Source organism: Artemia sp. Qi Xiang Cuo, chromosome 13 (genome assembly GCF_049724085.1).
Source record: "Artemia sp. Qi Xiang Cuo chromosome 13, ASM4972408v1, whole genome shotgun sequence".
Taxonomy (NCBI): Eukaryota; Metazoa; Arthropoda; class Branchiopoda; order Anostraca; family Artemiidae; genus Artemia; species Artemia sp. Qi Xiang Cuo.
In genome coordinates, this window is record NC_142806.1 from 72,171,507 (window position 1) to 72,190,923 (window position 19,417).

General features: G+C 32.9%; 1 protein-coding gene across 2 annotated transcripts in view; it reads left to right on the plus strand.

Annotated features, from left to right (window-relative positions):
* Window positions 1–19,417, plus strand: part of MED23 (mediator complex subunit 23) — a 156,068-nt gene that overhangs the window by 49,647 nt on the left and 87,004 nt on the right. For both annotated transcript variants that reach the window (XM_089099507.1, XM_089099508.1), the window contains 2 exons: window positions 3,625–3,799; window positions 6,726–6,892. In XM_089099507.1, coding sequence (XP_088955633.1) covers window positions 3,625–3,799; window positions 6,726–6,892 — 342 coding nt within the window. The remainder of the gene's footprint in view (window positions 1–3,624; window positions 3,800–6,725; window positions 6,893–19,417) is intronic.

The following is a 19,417-nucleotide window of genomic DNA, read 5'->3' on the forward strand; positions in this document are numbered from 1 at the left end:
AGAAGTCACCATTCCTCACCTTCCAAAGTATGACCGAAAGAACATCCCTCTTAAATTATTCAAAATTATTATCTACAATGCACATTAAAAAGAAAATTGCACTTTGACCCTTTAAAAGAACCATCCTTGGATCCCAGACCTTCACTCCAAGAGTGTAACGTGGTTGTTTTCTAGGTCAAGAAAATAATAGAGAGCTGTGGAAATGGAATTAAGTTGGTAAAATGGAGGAATGAAAATTGCTATTTCGTTAGTGTTCTATCTAATATTGACCATGTGCTAAAAATATGCAAGACAAAGTTTAAAGTTCCTTGGAAAATAGAAATGAAATTGGACTGTTTTAATTGATTAAGGAAAAATCTACACAACTTATTATATCTTCATAAAGTAAAAAAAAAAAATAACCAGGAATTCCACTTTTGATGAAAGAGACTCCATGTGCAGTTATGCATTTTTTTTTGTAAAATTAAAAATAAATTGTAAAATTTTGCAAAATTAGAAAGAGATATGGGTGAAAAATTAGTATGAGTTAAATGCATTAACTTAGTCTTTTGATTTTGCAAGCAAATTAATGGTCCTGCGTCAATTCTAAATTTTTGGTCAACCTTCTTAAGACCATAGGCGGTCGTGCCTTGTTTGCCTCTCATTACAGGCAATCTAACGGTCTTATGTCAATTTTAAATTCTTGGTCAACATGCCTGAGACTCTAGGTAGGCATGCCTTAACAAAAAACTAACAAACAAGTATGTGTCCAATAAGAGAGTCATGCATACTCCCGCCATTTACCCGTGCCCCAGCCATTTAAACATTTGCCTCTCAATTACTTGGACTATCTGTCTTGGCTTTTCTCTGTCTAAAATTAGCCATATCTTGATGCAACCTACTGCAAAATGCTTGATAACTTCAATTCAATACTTGATCCCTTTCAGTAACTCACCTTTGGTTGGAGTGTCCAACTCAATATAATAGGATTCTTTTGCAACGATAGGGAGAAAGTATCAGGAGAAGGTGACGGTAATGGTCTGAGTGGGGTCCGAAGTTGATCCCTCAATCATGCCAAACGCTTTTTCTGACAGCCTAGGATGATCACAAGCCTGACAAGCCAGTTGATCACATAACTTACCTCGGTCTCTCCGTTGGTTTCTCAATGAAGCACACATGACAGCTCCTTATAGTTCACATCCAACACCAAATAGGGCTTGTATGTTTTGTTGTATGCAAATATTGTATGTTTGTTTGTGACAAATGAGCTACGTTCCAACCGCCCACTCCTTTAGAAACCTTTTAACTCAGTTGCCTCATTACTGCATTGTTTACTCATAGTACTGTTTGGAAAATATTCACTAAAACAGATAGTGTGAACTTGGTTCAGTTTTCTTCTGCTTCGCAAAATATCTTATACGTTTCCCTTCATAAACCTTATTGTCATCCAAAGGCCCGTTTACTCAATCAAAAGAACAAAAAAATCCCGGTTCTAAATCCTATTAATGCAAAAACTGAGTGTTACAGGAAGAGCCTTGTGCCAGGGTTAGTCGGAATCATACATAAATGAAAATTGTAATTTATCATGTTAATGTATCATGTGTATAGTAATGTGTTAGTTTGTTTATTTCATTTTAATTTGACAGGCTTCTTGGGTTCATCGCTGTATGTTTTTATAATGTACTTATGTTGTACTTGTATACTCATTTTTATTCATTTTATTCATTGTACTCATTTTTATTTGACAGGCTAGTTGGGTTCATCGCTGTTTGTTTTTATACTTATGTTGTGCTTATGTACTTATGTTTTTATGTACAATGTAGGCGAGCTGACAGAAAGCAACAAGTTTGGCAGTTTATGTTATGAGAGTTTGCTTGTTAATAAAGTATCATTTAATCATTTATTCATTCATTCATTCATAAACTGGCAACTCTTATCTTGTTAGAAAATTTAGTTTAGCTGACCCAGTTATGTCTGTAGAAAAGCAAGTGTCTGTGTATGTATAATACGCGTCTTTTGAAGCTGAAACATCCTGGGTCTCCGGTAATATCACAGTAATTGATCGAAGTATTTTGATATGTTCCGTATTTGTTTTTCTTTATATTCAGCCGGTACCAGCACGGCATATGCGGTGCGCAAGTAGTTTTGTTCCATCGTTCGTCAAGATTTTTAATTCTGCAACCACTCGTAAATAATTGTACATATTTATTTGCTTTAGTTCATTATTCTATTTATTCGTCTGACTCTGTTTAGTTTGAATCTTTGATATTTCGAATCAATGTATAATTTCGTATGACGATGGATGATGGATGTTTTATACATTTAGTGCCTTATTATGACAAAAACTGCCGCTGATCGGCATGACCGTGTAAGGCGTTTGAAAAAAAAAAATCGTTTTATTATTATTATTATTTGTTTGTGTCTAGTTGTTTTTTATGCTCCGTTTTTTTTTTGTATGATGGAGTTTCAGATAAATAACAATAATAATAATAACAAAAAAACAAGTTGTAGGAATAAAGTTTAGTGTAATCTTCTTATATGGAAAATAATTTTTTGACCCCATTATATGTCATAAATTAAGAATATTAGAGTTGCGGTTTATTTCTGCTAATATGTTGGGGGGAAGTAATAACGGGGAACTATCCACACGAAGGAGCTTAACCAGAATTAGGCTTTCTGACATTCTCTTGTACTGGGTAGAAATGCACAAATACTTTCCAGTGTAAAATAGATGATCTCGTAACTGTTAATGGATTCCTGGAAAATTATAAGCTTTATAAGGGTGATAGTTAGTTTTAAAATATCAGCAAGTTTCTAAGCTGCTAATCTGTTTCTTCAAAGAGCTAAGAGGCTGAATGCTTCATTACAAAAGTCTTCCGTGTCTATTATTAATCTACCCTCTTAATTGTCCCTGAAAATGCAAGTTTTTGGAAAGGTTTAACACGATCTAACAGAACCCTTATCTAAGTTGAAAAAAAAAGAACTCGAAATATTGTGAAGTTGAATAAAATATAACGTTGTAATAAAGCCCAAAAGTAAAATTGAATAATAAAAGTTATGTTAAAATGTGTAATAAAATATAATCATTTAGTTTTCCATTCTTCAAAAGAAAAAAGGATGTAAGTAAATAACGGGTGTTTTCAGATACAGGTAAATGGAATAGTTTTTGAAAACTTTTAGAAATAATTATTCGTTTTTTTGTATTCTTTTGAATAATTGTTGAAGTTTGTTTTTCTTAGCGTACCTCCATATGTGAAATATTATTTATCTTGACATGGTTGAAGTACTGAATATTAATATATAAGATTACTCTGTAAGATAGATGTAATAGATGTATAGAAGTAATCTGCTTTATAGATGTAAGTAACCAGCTGTTAAAATTCCTGCATCCAGGGAAAAGGAGTAAAATTCTGTCATTATGTTGGAATTCCTCCCCCCCCCTCCGGCATGACAATTTTTATAAAAAAAAAAAAAAATGAACAGGATGTGCAAGAATCCGGGAATATATGTCTGTAATTTTTGTTTGTCCCCTGTGGAGCCCCTTTCTTTCATGTGAAAATTCTGAGGCATTACCCACCTCTTAAGGAATAGAGGTTTGTGCATAGATAAGATGGTGTAGGCTACTTAGTACCTATTTTATTTAAGGTCAGGTTCTTCCATCGGTTTTCAAACCCCAAGCCTGGGTAATGCTTCACACTCTGCTGGAAATGTTTAGCTACAGACTGCACCATGTACTACCGCAATACAGGGTACAACTTCTCTCACATTTGCATGGTCTTTCACAAGTAGTCCAGTCCAATCAAACACAGCTTAATCTATGGTAAGCTTTAATATTCCTTGCTTTAGGTTCATCGTTTAATATCGTATGGGAATACAACCAAATTTAATACCCTTAATTAACCTTATTTTTATGTTAAATACCCGAATCCTTACCGGAAATTTACTGAAAATTTCCCCTCTTCTTTACTGTTGAATGCCTTCCGACAGGATTGCTGCCGGTGCAAAACTCATAATTTAAGGTTGAGTTCAAATATTAATTTTTAATATTCACAAATAAATAAATAAAAAACAGCAATTTCGAGTTGCCGGAAGACCTATGAGGGTTTGCTTTTACGCGATAGTGGACATAACTACTTACCTATAAAATCGAATAATTATTAAGTCTATTATAATAAATAGAATTCAAATAGGGATAAAAATCCTTTTAATAGACAGTGTTTCACAAACAGTGATATAAATTCACAAAAATACCAGATATTTCGGTCACATATGCAGTGACCGTCATCAGTAGTAAAAGTTAGTTTTACTACTTATGACGGTCACGTCATATGTGACCGAAATATCTGATATTTTTATGAATTTCTATCACTGTTTGTGAAACACTGTCTATTAAAAGGATTTTATCCCCATTTGAACTTTTATTTATCGTCATAGGAAGGCAGTGTGGTCTCTGAAATTATCTAAGTCTATTATAAAAAGGAGTGAAAATAACTAAAAATAATAATAGATAAATGAAAATATAAAAGAAAAAATAGTAGTAACAAGTCCAATCTCCGTCACTCATCAATGTTAAACTCCTTCTCCCATGCGCTGCCTTCCCAACCCTACCTTAATAATTTAAATGCAATTGTGTGGGACATTGATGTCTCTAATATTGTTGAGCAAGGTGTTGCATGGCTATTCCTAGTTAAACTCCCGCGTAAATTCATGCTAGGTCAGTAATAAGATAAAATCAACTCAGAAGTGCTCTATCAGGAAATTTATAATGAAACTAATATGCTTTAATCTTTTGTGTTCAGAACTTAACACCATACTAACTCGAAAGAAAAAAAATAAATACTTTATAAAAGAAAAAAAAGAAAAAAACACTTTTTACAAATGGACTAAAAAGGAGAAAATCAGTTTTTCGGTTCTAAAGAACGCTTTTGATATGTATACTTAAAAATTTTGGAATATTTTGAATGTTGTGAACTCTTTTACTCAAATTTGTAAAAAATTTCAAAAAATTTAAACGTGATGCGCATTTTCAGTCAACTATTAAGTAAATATTTTAAGTAAAATGCGCACCACCTTTAAATTTTTAGATAATTTTTACAAGTTTTGAGTAAAAGAGTTCACAACATTCAAGATATTCAAAAATTTTTAAATTATGTTTATCAAAAGTGTTCTTTAAAACCGAAAAAATCGAAAAATTTATATTCTCCTTTTTAATCCATTTGTAAAACGTGTTTTTTTTCATAAAATATTTATTTAACTCTTTTTGGTCTCTTTGAGACTAAATTTTTACTAGTCAATTTTAACTTTTCCACAATAAAACATTAGACAAGATTTTTAAGCGATAAAGATTGCAATTTTTGTCACTTATATTGTGCACATAATTGACTTAGGATTGTCTAATCACTTCTGAATTAATAAACTAAGTTGTAGGATAATTAAGTATATTTGAGATTCAAATATATTAGAATATTAAAATGTTAGGTAGAGCAAAGCTGTTTGCAAGTTTTGAGCCAAATCGGATGAGAGGAAGGGGTCGAAATAAGCTTGTGTTTCAGAAGAAAATCTTTTGGGTCATAATGGTAAAGAATTTTTATACGACTACCATTACTACTACTGCCAACAACTCACTGCAGCTCAAACAATTCCCTCACCCCAACGTAAAACTTCACTCTTTACTCCTTCCCTTAAGTTCCAATTTCCTTCTAATCCTTGCTTATGACTTCTTCCCACCCCATTCGTGGACTTCTCCTCACGTCTTCCCATTCCATTCGTGGACGGGCTGTTTTTCATTTGACCCCATATGGATTGTCAAAAGTACAGTCTATGGCAATCACTCCAACCACATTGGTTCCCTCCATCGATTCCAACCACATATATTGTACAGCTTATTGTTTGATATGCGTTGAATCAACCAGGTATAACTGACGCTAAATCGACACTGCAACGGTCCGGGTCACAATTTTTATGTTATTTAAATCGTTGAAATTATTTCGACCTTAAGAGAAGCCATTGGTCCCGCCTAAGCGTACTTTGAACCGGACTGCAAGATGTCTCTGGGACCTCCAGTTGAGTGGACACTTTGTTCAGTCCTGGGTCCGTCTTGTTTCATTCTGCAGTTTCTGATGCTCTTTTGTCAATAAGAATCAACGCCCTGCAAAAGCAATCTTAAGTCTGAATAACATCTGACTCATTGTATATGCATGCCTGCAAATTTTATAATATAATCGAGAGACTGCCAATGATGAATACTATAGCTAGGTGGAAGTTATTCAGTCCAAAAAGTCAAACAAAACAAGCAGGACTCATGAGAGTTATCCATTAATCAAAATCCATTGCAATACCGCGTCGTTCACGAGGCTATAATTTTGTTAAGCGGTGCCATTCCTGAAAGACGCCCTGCAGCCCTGTCTGCAGTCATGGCTCTGGCTAGGCGAATTCGTGAAAGGCCCACCCCAACGCCACTAGACGCCGTTAAAAGTAGGGTTTCTCTTCCGGGAATAGGGACAAAGGAAGGAGCTTATGACAGAGTGGACACCCTAAACCATCTAGTAACACCAGGAAAGCTCCAACCTTTTGTACTCAGCCTATCTTCATCACGGCATTTCTCAGGGCAAAAGAATGTCTACGCTTAAAGAACATCTAAAAAGTGTTGAAACTGTGTATTTTTACCGTGTAAATTTTGATTCGTAGTTCAGAAAGTTTTTTCTAAAAATAAAAAAAAATTCTTGTCAAATTATTTTATTTTACAGCATTGAAAACGCCACCCTTCGGTTAATAATGGGATTGGGAAGTGCTGAATTTCAACAACCCCATTTAACGAGGCTTTTGAGTGACCCAAAATCATTTGTTTGGAAAGAATCCGAAGAATTGAACCGAGCTTTTATTCTTACCCTGGCTCGTACCATCAACATTACAGGTGCGTTTATTGTGTATGCCATTAGTATATGTAATTTATTTTCAATTTAGGTGAAATGTTTGGTATTTCTGACGACATAATTCCATACAAAACTAGATGAGGGCCACATTTTTTTTTACATATTTAACTCAACCTGAATGCTTGTTAACTAAAGATTGTCCACCGAAAATATATATGCTGGTTGTTTTTTTTGGCTGTTTAGTTTTTGGCTGAGCCGTCCTAGCCGAGTGGTTAGACCTCCTGAGTGGCCCTAGCCGAGTGGCTGACTTGAAATCCTGAGGTCAGGGGTTCGATTAATGGTGTTGCTGGTTATTTGGTTTGGAACGGGGTGGATGGTGGGATCCCGTAAGCTCAGCCAGAGTTGACCCAGCTCTAAATGGGTAACTGGAGAAATCTGAGGGAAAACATGGAAAGCTTCGGCAGATTTGTCCCCAACCACTCATTACACTCCTGGCCGAAGACATCGAATCAGGAGGTGAGTACCTATGCGACGCAGACCATTGCTCAAATTGAAATCAATTAAATTGAATTCTTCCATTTTAGCTATTCTTTAAATTGTACAGTGTTTGCAAACACTAATCAAACTCTCTATTGCGAGTTTCTTCTGTACTATTTCCCGTCCTTGTGATTACGAATTGTATCATATAACGAATATATAAGTAAAGAGCGACGTGGGCACAATTTATTATTTTTTCTTTTAAACCAGAGCACTTCGTATAGAAGGAGTTGTCGTAAAAATTTCGAATGAGGCTCATTTGATGGGAAATTGAAAGTGCTAGTGTCCTTTTTGATAGTCGAAAGTGATTGGAGGGCAACTGCCCCCCCCCCCACGTCCATCATTTCCCCCAAAAAATCCAATCAAAATTTTGAGATAGTCATTTTGTTCAACGTAGTTGAAAGGTCCGAAGGTTATGTTTTTGAGGATGACAAACCCCCACAGACCTCAGGACAAGGGTTGTAAGTCATGCCCTGGGGGCATTTAAGGTTTTTTATAGAAAGAGTGGTCTTATAAACTTCGGAGAGGGGTTCATTGGATTGGTAATAAGAAGTTCTAGTGCCCTTTTTAAGAGTCAAAGTGATCAGAAGGCAGCTACCCCCCTCTACACTTCGTATTTTCCCGAAATATATCTGATAGAAATTTTGAGATAGCCATTTGTTAAAAAAACTGTCCAAAGATCATAGACAGCGCAATAGCGCTGCCAAAGTAAAGAGCGATGGGAACAATGTATTATTATTCTTTTTTTTTGGGGGGGGGAGAAGGGATAGACAAGGGCACATTGCAAGTTCTGTTACCCTTTCTAATAGTCGAAAGTGATTGGAGGGCAACCAGCTTCCCCACCCCCACGCCCATTATTTCCCCAAATACATCCAATCAAAATTTAGAGGTAACCAGTTTGTTCAGCATAGTTGAAAGGTCCAGTAATTATGTCTTGAAGATTACAACTTCCCACCCCCCTCAGATCCCTAAGGGCAAGGGTTGTAAGTTATGCATCAGGGCCATGTAATTTTTTTTTTATGGAAAGGATGGTCGTAGAAACTTGAGTTTTAAGAATTGAAAATTGAAAGTTCTAGTGCCGTTTTTAATAATCGAAAGTGATTGGAGGGCAACCAGCCCACCCCTTTCGCAAATCGTTGCCACAAACACATCCAATAAAAATTTGGATATAGCCATTTTTTAAGCATATTTGAAAGTCCAGTAATTCTGTTTATGGGGATGAAGCCCCCCCCCAGGTCCTCGGGGCAAGGGCTATAATTTATACTAGTTGACAATTGTTAAAATTTGAAGTTTTTATGGAAAGGGTGGTCGTATAAACTTCAGATGTGGCACATTCAATTGGATATCAGAAATTCTAGTATACTTTTTAAGATTAAACAGTGATAGGAGGGCAACTAGCCCCCTCCCCCTCCCAACGTCTTATTTTCCCCAAATGCATCCGATAGAAATTTCGAGATATCCATTTTGTTCAAAATAGTCTTAGGATCTTGTCAAAATGGCCTTTGGGGTTGGAATAGCCCCTCATAACCTGTGGTCAAGGGTTTTAAGTTATGGCCGGAAAGCATATAAGGTTTTTATGGAATAGGTGGTCGTATAAACTCTGGATAGGCATCACTGGATTGAGAACTGGAAGTTATAGTGATTATTTTTAATGTTCGAAAGGGAATTGAGGGCAACCAGATCCCCCTCTCACGACTATCACTTTCCAAAACAAATATCTAATCAAAATTTTGAGACGTCTATTTTTTTCAGTACATTTGAAAAATCCTCTAATTCTGCCTTTGGGGACGTCATCCCCCTCACAACCCCCAGAACAAGGGCTATTAGTTAGGCAATTTGTTCACTGTCTACATATAGTTTATGTTATTGAGCAAAATATAAACGTTTGAACTTTACTTTCCAAAAAGACAAAGGGTATTCTGGTGAGCCTTTCAGAGAAGGTTAAGGGGAGCGTTAAACTAAATCAAAACATATTATGTGTATATCGACCGTCCCAAGGGCGTAACTCAGGAATGATTGAGTGTATTAACTTGGAACTCTCAGGAAGCGATGTGGGAGATAATAAATGGACCAAAAAGGCAATAGTTGTAATCTAATACTACTACTACAACTACCACCACTACTATGCTTCCACTGCTACTCCTACAGACACAGTACTACATTTAAAATGTTGAGGGGTATTTTAAATTAAATGAAAGGATACTATGTGCATGCAGCTTGTCAAAACAGTGTATCTCAAAAATTAAGTTGAGTATTAAGTTGGAGCTTATAGAACATGCTTAAAGGGGAAGATCGGTTTACCAAAAGGCAATAAGTGCATGCTGCTACTAATTCTACTACCACTGCTACATTTACTACTACTGATGCTGCTGCTACTTCAACTACTACCTCCATTGCAATTTCTTGTGAGGCTAAGAGCATTAAGATTAAAATCACAAAAGAATATAAATATACAGTTTGTCAAAAGGATATATCAGCTCTGTTATAGTAACGGTTAATTGTATTAAGTTGAAACACCAAAAGACAATACGTATACTATTATGGGAGCGTTTAGGGGGAGTTTCAGTTAACCGAAAAAACTATATGCATGCAGGTTTTGATCAGGGTATATAAGGATAAGCAATATTATAGGCAGCGCTGCTTTATAATAGCTAGAAATATCATAGAAACGTCTAAAGGAGCTAATTTGATCCACGATTAACAGTTCTTGTGCCATTCTTAAGAGTAAAAAGAAATTGGAGGACAAGCAGCCCTCCTGCCAAGCCCATTCTTTGTCCAAACACATCCAAGCCAAACTTTGAGACAGCCATTTTGTTCAGAAGAGTAGAATAGTCCAGCAGCTATGTCTCTAGAGATATTGGTTATGTCAACCCACCACAATTTTGCAATTGGAACATTCTGTTTTAAAACTAAATGTTGCTGTAAAACTAAACCAAAAGGCACTGTGTGCATGGTTGCCAATAAGAAACCTCAGCAATATATTGAGAACGACTGGTGGTATTAATTGGAGACTTTCGGAGCTAGAACTGTAACTACGTCTGCTCTTACAATTGAAAATAATCAAAAGAGTGTAAGTGTATCCAGGTTGTCAAAGAGCATAGGAAGTAACTTTTGGGATCAATATTAAATTTTATTTTTCAGGTCAACTTGAGGTGGTATAAACTTACATTAAACAATACTATTTATGTAAGGATCAAAAAAATTTGAAAAAAATTCTTCAACATATAAATAGTAAACCAAGCTGTGGATTCTTATAGAAAAAAACAGAACGATATAAAATATTATCTTTTTTTTATGAAAAAGACTATGTCAGCAAAAGCGAACAGAAATTAACTTAAATTTTTTTTCCACAAAATAAGTTTTACAAAGTAAGTAGTACAAAATTCTTGAGTTCCACTTGAATCCCACTTGAGAAGTGGCACCCCTCGAGGGAATTATAGCCTAGTAAACGACACAGCATTCACACGGGATTCTGATCAATGAAACATTCTTCTGTTCTTGGTATGTTTTGAAGGGCGCGTTCGGGCTGAAAAACCTCTTCCTAGCTAATTTGTCTACTATGGGCTGCCTCCCCGTAGTAGCATAATATTTCTAGGCATGAATATATAATGAGTCGGAGGTAATAGGCTTGAAATTGTCAGTGCAGGATTTCAACTCTTGTTGATAGAAGAGCATTGCCAAGTGGTGAAAACCATATTGAGACTAAGATGGGCCCAGGATTGCACAAACCTCCATTTATGGAGGTCCCAGGGACTTCTTGCTGTCCTGTTCTAAGCCTATTTAAGCACTTCGGTGTATATTTGAGAAGATATGTGATCCCCGTTCTGCACTGGTATCCGGGGCCACTGCTTTTCCTGAGGCAAAAATAATTTCAATGATTTAAAGAGCATGAAAATTGGAACTTGGAATGTTACGTCGTTAAATAATGAACGTCGTATCGACATTTTGACTGACGAATTCAAACGATCCGAACTGGACTTCTTAGGGTTTCGGAGACCCATATCCCAGAAGTAGGAAGTATGAAATTAGGTGATATAGAATTTGTTTACTCAGGCAGGAAGGGTGGGGTACATAGACAGGGAGTAGGGCTCATGATGAATAAGGAAGCTGCTAAGTCTTGTTTAGGCTGGGAAGGTATCAATAATAGAATACTATTGCTCATTTTATGACTAAAAAGTTCAGGGTATCAGTTATAGTAGTATGTGCCCCTGTAGAACCGAATGATGGAGATACTAGCGACTCAGATGAATTTTACTTGCAGTTACAGGAGCAAATAGACAGGGTCCCAGGTAGAAATATGGCATTTTTACTAGGAGATTTTAACGCCCAGATCGGTAGAAATAGGGATAGATGGTATCCTAGCCTAGGTAAATTTGGTGTAGGAAAAGAAAGCAGTAATGGATACAGACTGTTGCAATCTCGTAGATATAACAATCTAGTTATAACCAATACGGTGTTTGGTCATAAAATGGCTTTTAAGTTAACATGGTATTCACGTGATGGTAAGACAGCAAACCTTATTTATTATGGTATAGTAAACCGAAGACTGGCAGGATCAATACAGGATACTAGGGTGTATATAAGAGTGCTGTTATTGATGTTAAAAGTAAAGATCACCATCTAGTAGTGTCAAGGGTTAATTTAAAGCTGAAATATCGGAAGGCTAACTACCTCCCTGGAAGTTATGATGTTGGTAGACTCCAGTATGAGAATTTGAGAGAAATTTTCCAGGAACAGTTGAACACTAAATTTAAGAGCTTAAAATTTGATAATGTGGAAGATGGTTGGAATACTTTTAGAAAAATAATTTGTGAAGTTGCTGAAGGTGTCTTAGGGAAGAAAGCTAGGACTGCAGCTAAAAATATTAGTAAAAAAGCTTTATGTTTAATAGAAAGGAGAAAGGACTTGTACAAGAATTATCTGAGTGATAGATCATATGAAAACAAAAGGAATGTAAAGAAAGTGGAGAAACTATTAAAATCTGAACTAAGGAGGTCTGAAGTGGATGCCATGGATAAAATTGCCGAGGATCTGGAAGATACAGCTAGACGGCATAACAGTAAAATATTAAAATAGCAAAATAGTAAAATAGCTAGACGGCATAACAGTACTGGCATGTTAATGAATTGAGAGGGAGTAGTCAATCTGGACTTGGCCCATTTAAAGATAGGAACGGATCACAATTAGCAATAAGGAAAGAATTAAAGAGAGATGGGCAGAACATTTTGAGAATTTTCTAAATCGAGATAGAGTTGCAGGAAAAGATATAGAGGAAAATGAAAAAGTTTGTGATACCTTAGATGTGAAGTAAGATCTTTTTTGTGAGGAAAAATTAGCGACAGTACTAAAAGAATTAAAAAACAATAAGGCTACAGGTGCTGATAGGGTGGTAAATGAGTTCCTTAAATATGGTGGCTCGGAGGTTAGAAATAAGTTACTGATGATTATGAATATGATTTTTGAAAAAGGGGAAGTACCTAACGATTTTAGGAAAACCTTAATTAATCCACTTAATAAGAAAGGTGATAAAAGTGAGTGTGGTAATTATCGAGGCATTAGTCTGGTCTCTGTAGGTAGAAAATTACTTAGTAATATGATACTTTTTAGACTGAGAGATGCCGTAGATAAAGTTTTAAGAGAAAAACAGTGCGGTTTTAGAAAAGGTAGAGGATACGTCGACCAAGTTTTCATTCTTAGGTTAATAATCGAGAAGTGCCTGGGTTGTCAAACACCTTTGGTCCTCAGTTTTATAGATTATGAGCAAGCGTTCTATTCTGTTGATAGAAGAGCTTTAATAAAGGTTTTATCCTTGTATGGTATACCAGACAAATACACTAAAGTGATTAGTGCTAGATACGAGAATAACACTGCTGCGGTTAAGGTAGGAAATGAGGTTAGCCGCTGTTTCTGTATTAAATCAGGAGTTAAGCAGGGTTGTGTTCTATCTCCCTTTGTATGGGTTATTTTGATGGACTTTATTTTAAGGAGCACAGGAAAGGCAATGGGAGACCACGAAATCAAATGGGGAGCAAAAAGTCTCCTGGACTTAGATTATGCTGATGATTTAAGCATCCTAGAGGAAAGTGTGAGTAAAGTGAATGAACTGTTAGAGGTTTTTGTGAGTTCAGGGTGCTAGAATAGGTTTAAAAATTAATGTTCAGAAGACTTAAGTCACTAAGGCTAGGAATAAGTGAAGATGAAAAGGTGACGTTGGGCAATGAAAAGATTGATCAAGTGGGCAGCTTCACTTACCTTGGTAGTATTACTAGTAAAGATGGTTGGAGCAGTGAAGATGTTAAAAGTAGAATAGCCAAGGCTCAGGGTGTTTTTGAACAGTTAAAAAAAAGTTTGGAAGAATAGGAAGATAAGTCTGCAAACCAAGATTAGAATATTAGAAGCTACAGTGATGACAGTAGTCAAATATGGCTCTGAAGCATGGGCGCTTCGAAAAGCAGACGAAGATTTGCTAGATGTTTTCCAGAAAAATTGCTTAAAGATTGTTCTGGGTACCCGGTTGACTGACCGTATTTCAAACAATAGGCTGTACGAAAAATGTGGTAGAATGGAATAAAGAACAAAGAAACAAAGAAAAGGTGATGAAACAAAACAAGAAAGTAAAAACAGTTAATGAAATAAAAACAAAATACAATGTGTTTTCTTTATTTAGCCCCCAAGACACATACAAACACAATGACATAACTAATGTGTAATGACTTAAAAATCATTAATGAACATCGACTCAGATAAATAGTTACTGAGTAAAAGTACTACTACTGTAGAGTATACCTTTTTGTAATGAGCGGAGAGAAAATGGTTCACCCCCTTCCCTCAAAGTTCTAGTTCCCTTCACTCCTCCAAAAACAGAAATCTTTTCCAGAAAACTTTAACGCTTTATACGTTTTTAATTTACAATTCAAGCGGAATATATCTCTGAGCCCGAGAGAAAAAAAGGTTTTAGTTACCAAAATACGCGTGCAAATTTTCTCCTTTTAATGTAAGGTATTGACTTTGATAATCTGTATAATGAGATATGTAACTTGCCGTTAGGTAAAGAAAAAAAACGCATGTGGTAATTAAATAAAAAAAAAGTTTTTTCAACTGAAAGTAAGGAGTAAGGATATAATCTGTATAATGATATATGTAACTTGCCTTTAGGTAAAGAAAAAAAAAAACACATGTGGTAATTAAATAAAAAAAAACAAGTTTTTTCAACTGAAAGTAAGGAGTAAGGAGATAATCTGTATAATGAGATATGTAACTTGCTTTAGGTAAAGAAAAAAAAAACGCATGTGGTAATTAAATAAAAAAAAACAAGTTTTTTCAACTGAAAGTAAGGAGTAAGGATATAATATGTATAATGATATATGTAACTTGCCTTTAGGCAAATAAAAAAAAAAGCATGTGGTAATTAAATAAAAAAAACAATTTTTTTCAACTGAAAGTAAGGAGTAAGGAGATAATCTGTATAATGAGATATGTAACTTGCCTTTAGGTAAAGAAAAAAAAACGCATGTGGTAATTACATAAAAAAACAAGTTTTTTTTCAACTGGAAGTAAAGAGTAAGGAGATAATCTGTATAATGAGATATGTAACTTGCCTTTAGGTAAAGAAAAAAAAACGCATGTGGTAATTAAATAAAAAAATAAGTTTTTTCAACTGAAAGTAAGGAGTAAGGAGATGATCTGTATAATGAGATATGTAACTCGCCTTTAGGTAAAGAAAAAAAAAACCCATGTGGTAATTAAATAAAAAAAAAATTTTTTTCAACTGAAAGTAAGGAGTAAGGAGATAATCTGTATAATGAGATATATAACTTGAATTTAGGTAAAGAAAAAAAAACGCCTGTGGTAATTAAATAAAAAAAACAATTTTTTTCAACTGAAAGCAAGGATTAAGGATATAATATTTATAATGATATATTTAACTTGCCTTTAGGTAAATAAAAAAAAACGCATGTGGTAATTACATAAAAAAAAAATTTTTTTCAAATGAAAGTAAGGAGTAAGGAGATAATCTGTATAATTAGATATATAACTTGCCTTTATGTAAAGAAAAAAAACCGCATTTGGTAATTAAATAAAAAAAACAAGTTTTTTTCAACTGAAAGTAAGGAGTAAGGAGATAATCTGTATAACGAGATATGTAACTTGCCTTAGGTAAAGAAAAAAAAACACATGTGGTAATTAAATAAAAAAAAAAAAGTTTTTTCAACTGAAAGTAAGGAGTAATGATATAATCTTTATAATTAGATATGTAACTTGCCTTTAGGTAAAGAAAAAAAAACAACTTTTGTAATTAAATAAAAAAAAACAATTTTTTAAAACGGATCTTATGGAGTATGGATATAATATGTATAATGTTATATGTAAATTGCCTTTAGGTAAAGAAAAAAAAAACGACAGTTGTAATTAAATAAAAAAAAACAATTTTTTTAACATGAAAGTAATGATTAATGATTTGATATGTATAATGATATATGTATATCTCATATAGGTAAAGAAAAAAAAAACTTATGTGTTAATTACATAAAAAAACAAGTTTTTTCAAATAAAAGTAAGGAGTAAGGAGATAATATGCATAATTAGATAAGTAAATTGACTTTTGGTAAAGAAAAAAAACGCATTTGGTAAATACATAAAAAAACAAGTTTTTTAAAATGTAACTAAGGATAAAGGAGATAATGATTATAATTAGATATTTAACTTGCATTTAGGTAAAGAAAAAAAACGCATGTGGTAATTACATAAAAAAACAAGTTTTTTCAACTGAAAGTATGGAGTAAGGAGATAATCTGTATAATGAGATATGTAACTTGCCTTTAGGTAAAGAAAATAAACGCATGTGGTAATTACATAAAAAAACAAGTTTTTTCAACTTAAAGTAAGGAGTAAGGAGATAATATGTATAATGAGATATGTAACTTGCCTTTAGGTAAATAAAAAAAAAAGCATGTGGTAATTAAATAAAAAAAAACAAATTTTTTCAACTGAAAGTAAGTAGTAAGGAGATAATCTGCATAATGATATATGTAACTTGCCTTTAGGTAAATAAAAAAAAAACGCATGTGGTAAATAAATAAAAAAAATAAGTTTTTTCACCTTAAAGTAAGGAGTAAGGAGATGATCTGTATAATGAGATATGTAACTCGCCTGTTGGTATATAAAAAAAAAACGTATGTGGTAATTACATAAAAAAACAAGTTTTTTCAACTGAAAGTAAGGAGTAAGGAGATAATCTGTATAATTAGATATGTAACTTGCATTTAGGTAAAGAAAAAAAACGCATTTTGTAATTACATAAAAAAAACAAGTTTTTTCAACTGAAAGTCAGGAGTAAGTAGATAATCTGTATAGTGAGATATATAACTTGCCTTTAGGTAAAGAAAAAAAACGCATGTGGTAATTAAATAAAAAAAACAAGTTTTTTTCAACTGAAAGTAAGGAGTAAGGAGATAATCTGTATAACGAGATATGTAACTTGCCTTAGGTAAAGAAAAAAAAACACATGTGGTAATTAAATAAAAAAAAACAAGTTTTTTCAACTGAAAGTAAGGAGTAAGGAGATAATCTGTATAATGAGATATGTAACTTGTCTTTAGGTAAAGAAAATAAAACGCATGTGGTAATTAAATAAAAAAAACAAATTTTTTCAACTGATAGTAAGGAGTAAGGATATAATATGCATAATGAGATATTTAAATTGCCTTTAGTTAAAGAAAAAAAAAGCAGGTGTTAATTAAATAAAAAAAAAAAGTTTTTTAAACTGAAAGTAAGGAGTAAGGAGATAATATGTATAATGAGATATGTAACTTGACTTTAGTTAAAGAAAGAAAAACGTATGTGGTAATTAAATAAAAAACAAGTTTTTTCAACTGAAAGTAAGGAGTAAGGAGATAATATTTATAATGAGATATTTAACTTGCCTTTCGGTAAATAAAAAAAAACGCATGTGTTAATTAAATAAAAAAACATGTTTTTTCAACTGAAAGTAAGGAGTAAGGAGATAATCTGTATAATGAGATATGTAACTTGCCTTTAGTTTAATAAAAAAAACGCATGTGGTAATTACATAAAAAAACAAGTTTTTTCAACTGAAAGTATGGAGTAAGGAGATAATCTGTATAATGAGATATGTAACTTGCCTTTAGGTAAATAAAATAAACGCATGTGTTAATTACATAAAAAAACAAGTTTTTTCAACTGAAAGTAAGGAGTAATGAGATAATATGTATAATGAGATATTTAACTTGCCTTTAGTTAAATAAAAAAAAACGCATGTGGTAATTAAATAAAAAAAAACAAGTTTTTTCAACTGAATGTAAGGAGTAAGGAGATAATATGCATAATGAGATATGTAACTTGCATTTAGGTAAAGAAAAAAAAAACGAATGTGGTAACTAAATAAAAAAAATAATTTTTTTAAAATGGAAGTAAGGAGTAAGGAGATAATATGCATAATGAAATATTTAACTTGCCTTTAGGTAAAGAAAAAAAAAACGTATGTGTTATTTAAATAAAAAAAAAATTTTTTTAAACTGAAAGTAAGGAGTAAGGAGATAATCTGTATAATGAGATATGTAACTTGCCTGTAGGTAAAGAAAAAAAAAACCAATGTGTAAATTAAAAAAAAAAAACAATTTTTTTCAACTGAATGTAAGTAGTAAGGAGATAATATGTATAATTAGATATTTAACTTGCCTTTAGGTAAAGAAAAAAACGCATGTGGTAATTACATAAAAAAACAAGTTTTTTCAACTGAAAGTAAGGAGTAAGGAGATAATCTGTATAATGAGATATGTAACTTGCCTTTAGGTAAAGAAAAAATGCATGTGGTAATTACATAAAAAAACAAGTTTTTTCAACTGAAAGTAAGGAGTAAGGAGATAATCTGTATAATGAGATATATAACTTGCCTTTAGGTAAAAAAAAACGCATTTTGTAATTAAATAAAAAAAACAAGTTTTTTCAACTGAAAGTAAGGAGTAAGGAGATAATCTGTATAATGAGATATATAACTTGCCTTTAGGTAAAGAAAAAAAACCGCATCTGGTAATTAAATAAAAAAAACAAGTTTTTTTCAACTGAAAGTAAGGAGTAAGGAGATAATATGTATAACGAGATATGTAAATTGCCTTTAGGTAAAGAAAAAAAAACGCATGTGGTAATTACATAAAAAAAACAAGTTTTTTCAACTGAAAGTAAGGAGTAAGGAGATAATCTGTATAATGAGATATGTAACTTGCCTTTAGGTAAAGAAAAAAAAATGCATGTGGTAATTAAATAAAAAACGAGTTTTTTCAACTGAAAGTAAGGAGTAAGGAGATAATCTGTATAATGAGATATGTAACTTGCCTTTAGGTAAAGAAAAAAAAAGCGCATGTGGTAATTAAATAAAAAAACAAGTTTTTTCAACGGAAAGTAAGGAGTAAGGAGATAATCTGCATAATGAAATATATAAATTGCCTTTAGGTAAAGAGAAAAAAACGCTTTTTTTAATTACATAAAAAAAACAATTTTTTTCAACTAAAAGTAAGTATTAAGTATATGATCATCATAATTAGATATTTAACTCGACTGTAGGTAAAGAAAAAAAAACGCCGGTGGTAATTACATAAAAAAAACAAGTTTTTTCAACTGAACGTAAGTAGTAATGAGATAATATGTTTAATGAGATATGTAACTTGCCTTTAGGTAAAGAAAAAAAACGCATGTGGTAATTAAATAAAAAACGAGTTTTTTCAACTGAAAGTAAGGAGTAAGGAGATAATCTGTATAATGAGATATGTAACTTGCCTTTAGGTAAAGAAAAAAAAAGCGCATGTGGTAATTACATAAAAAACAAGTTTTTTCAACTGAAAGTAAGGAGTAAGGAGATAATCTGTATAATGAGATATGTAACTTAACTTTAGGTAAAGAAAAAAATGCATTTGGTAATTAAATAAAAAAACAAGTTTTTTCAAATGAAAGTAAGGAGTAAGGAGATAATCTGTATAATGAGATATGTAACTTGCCTTTAGGTAAAGAGAAAA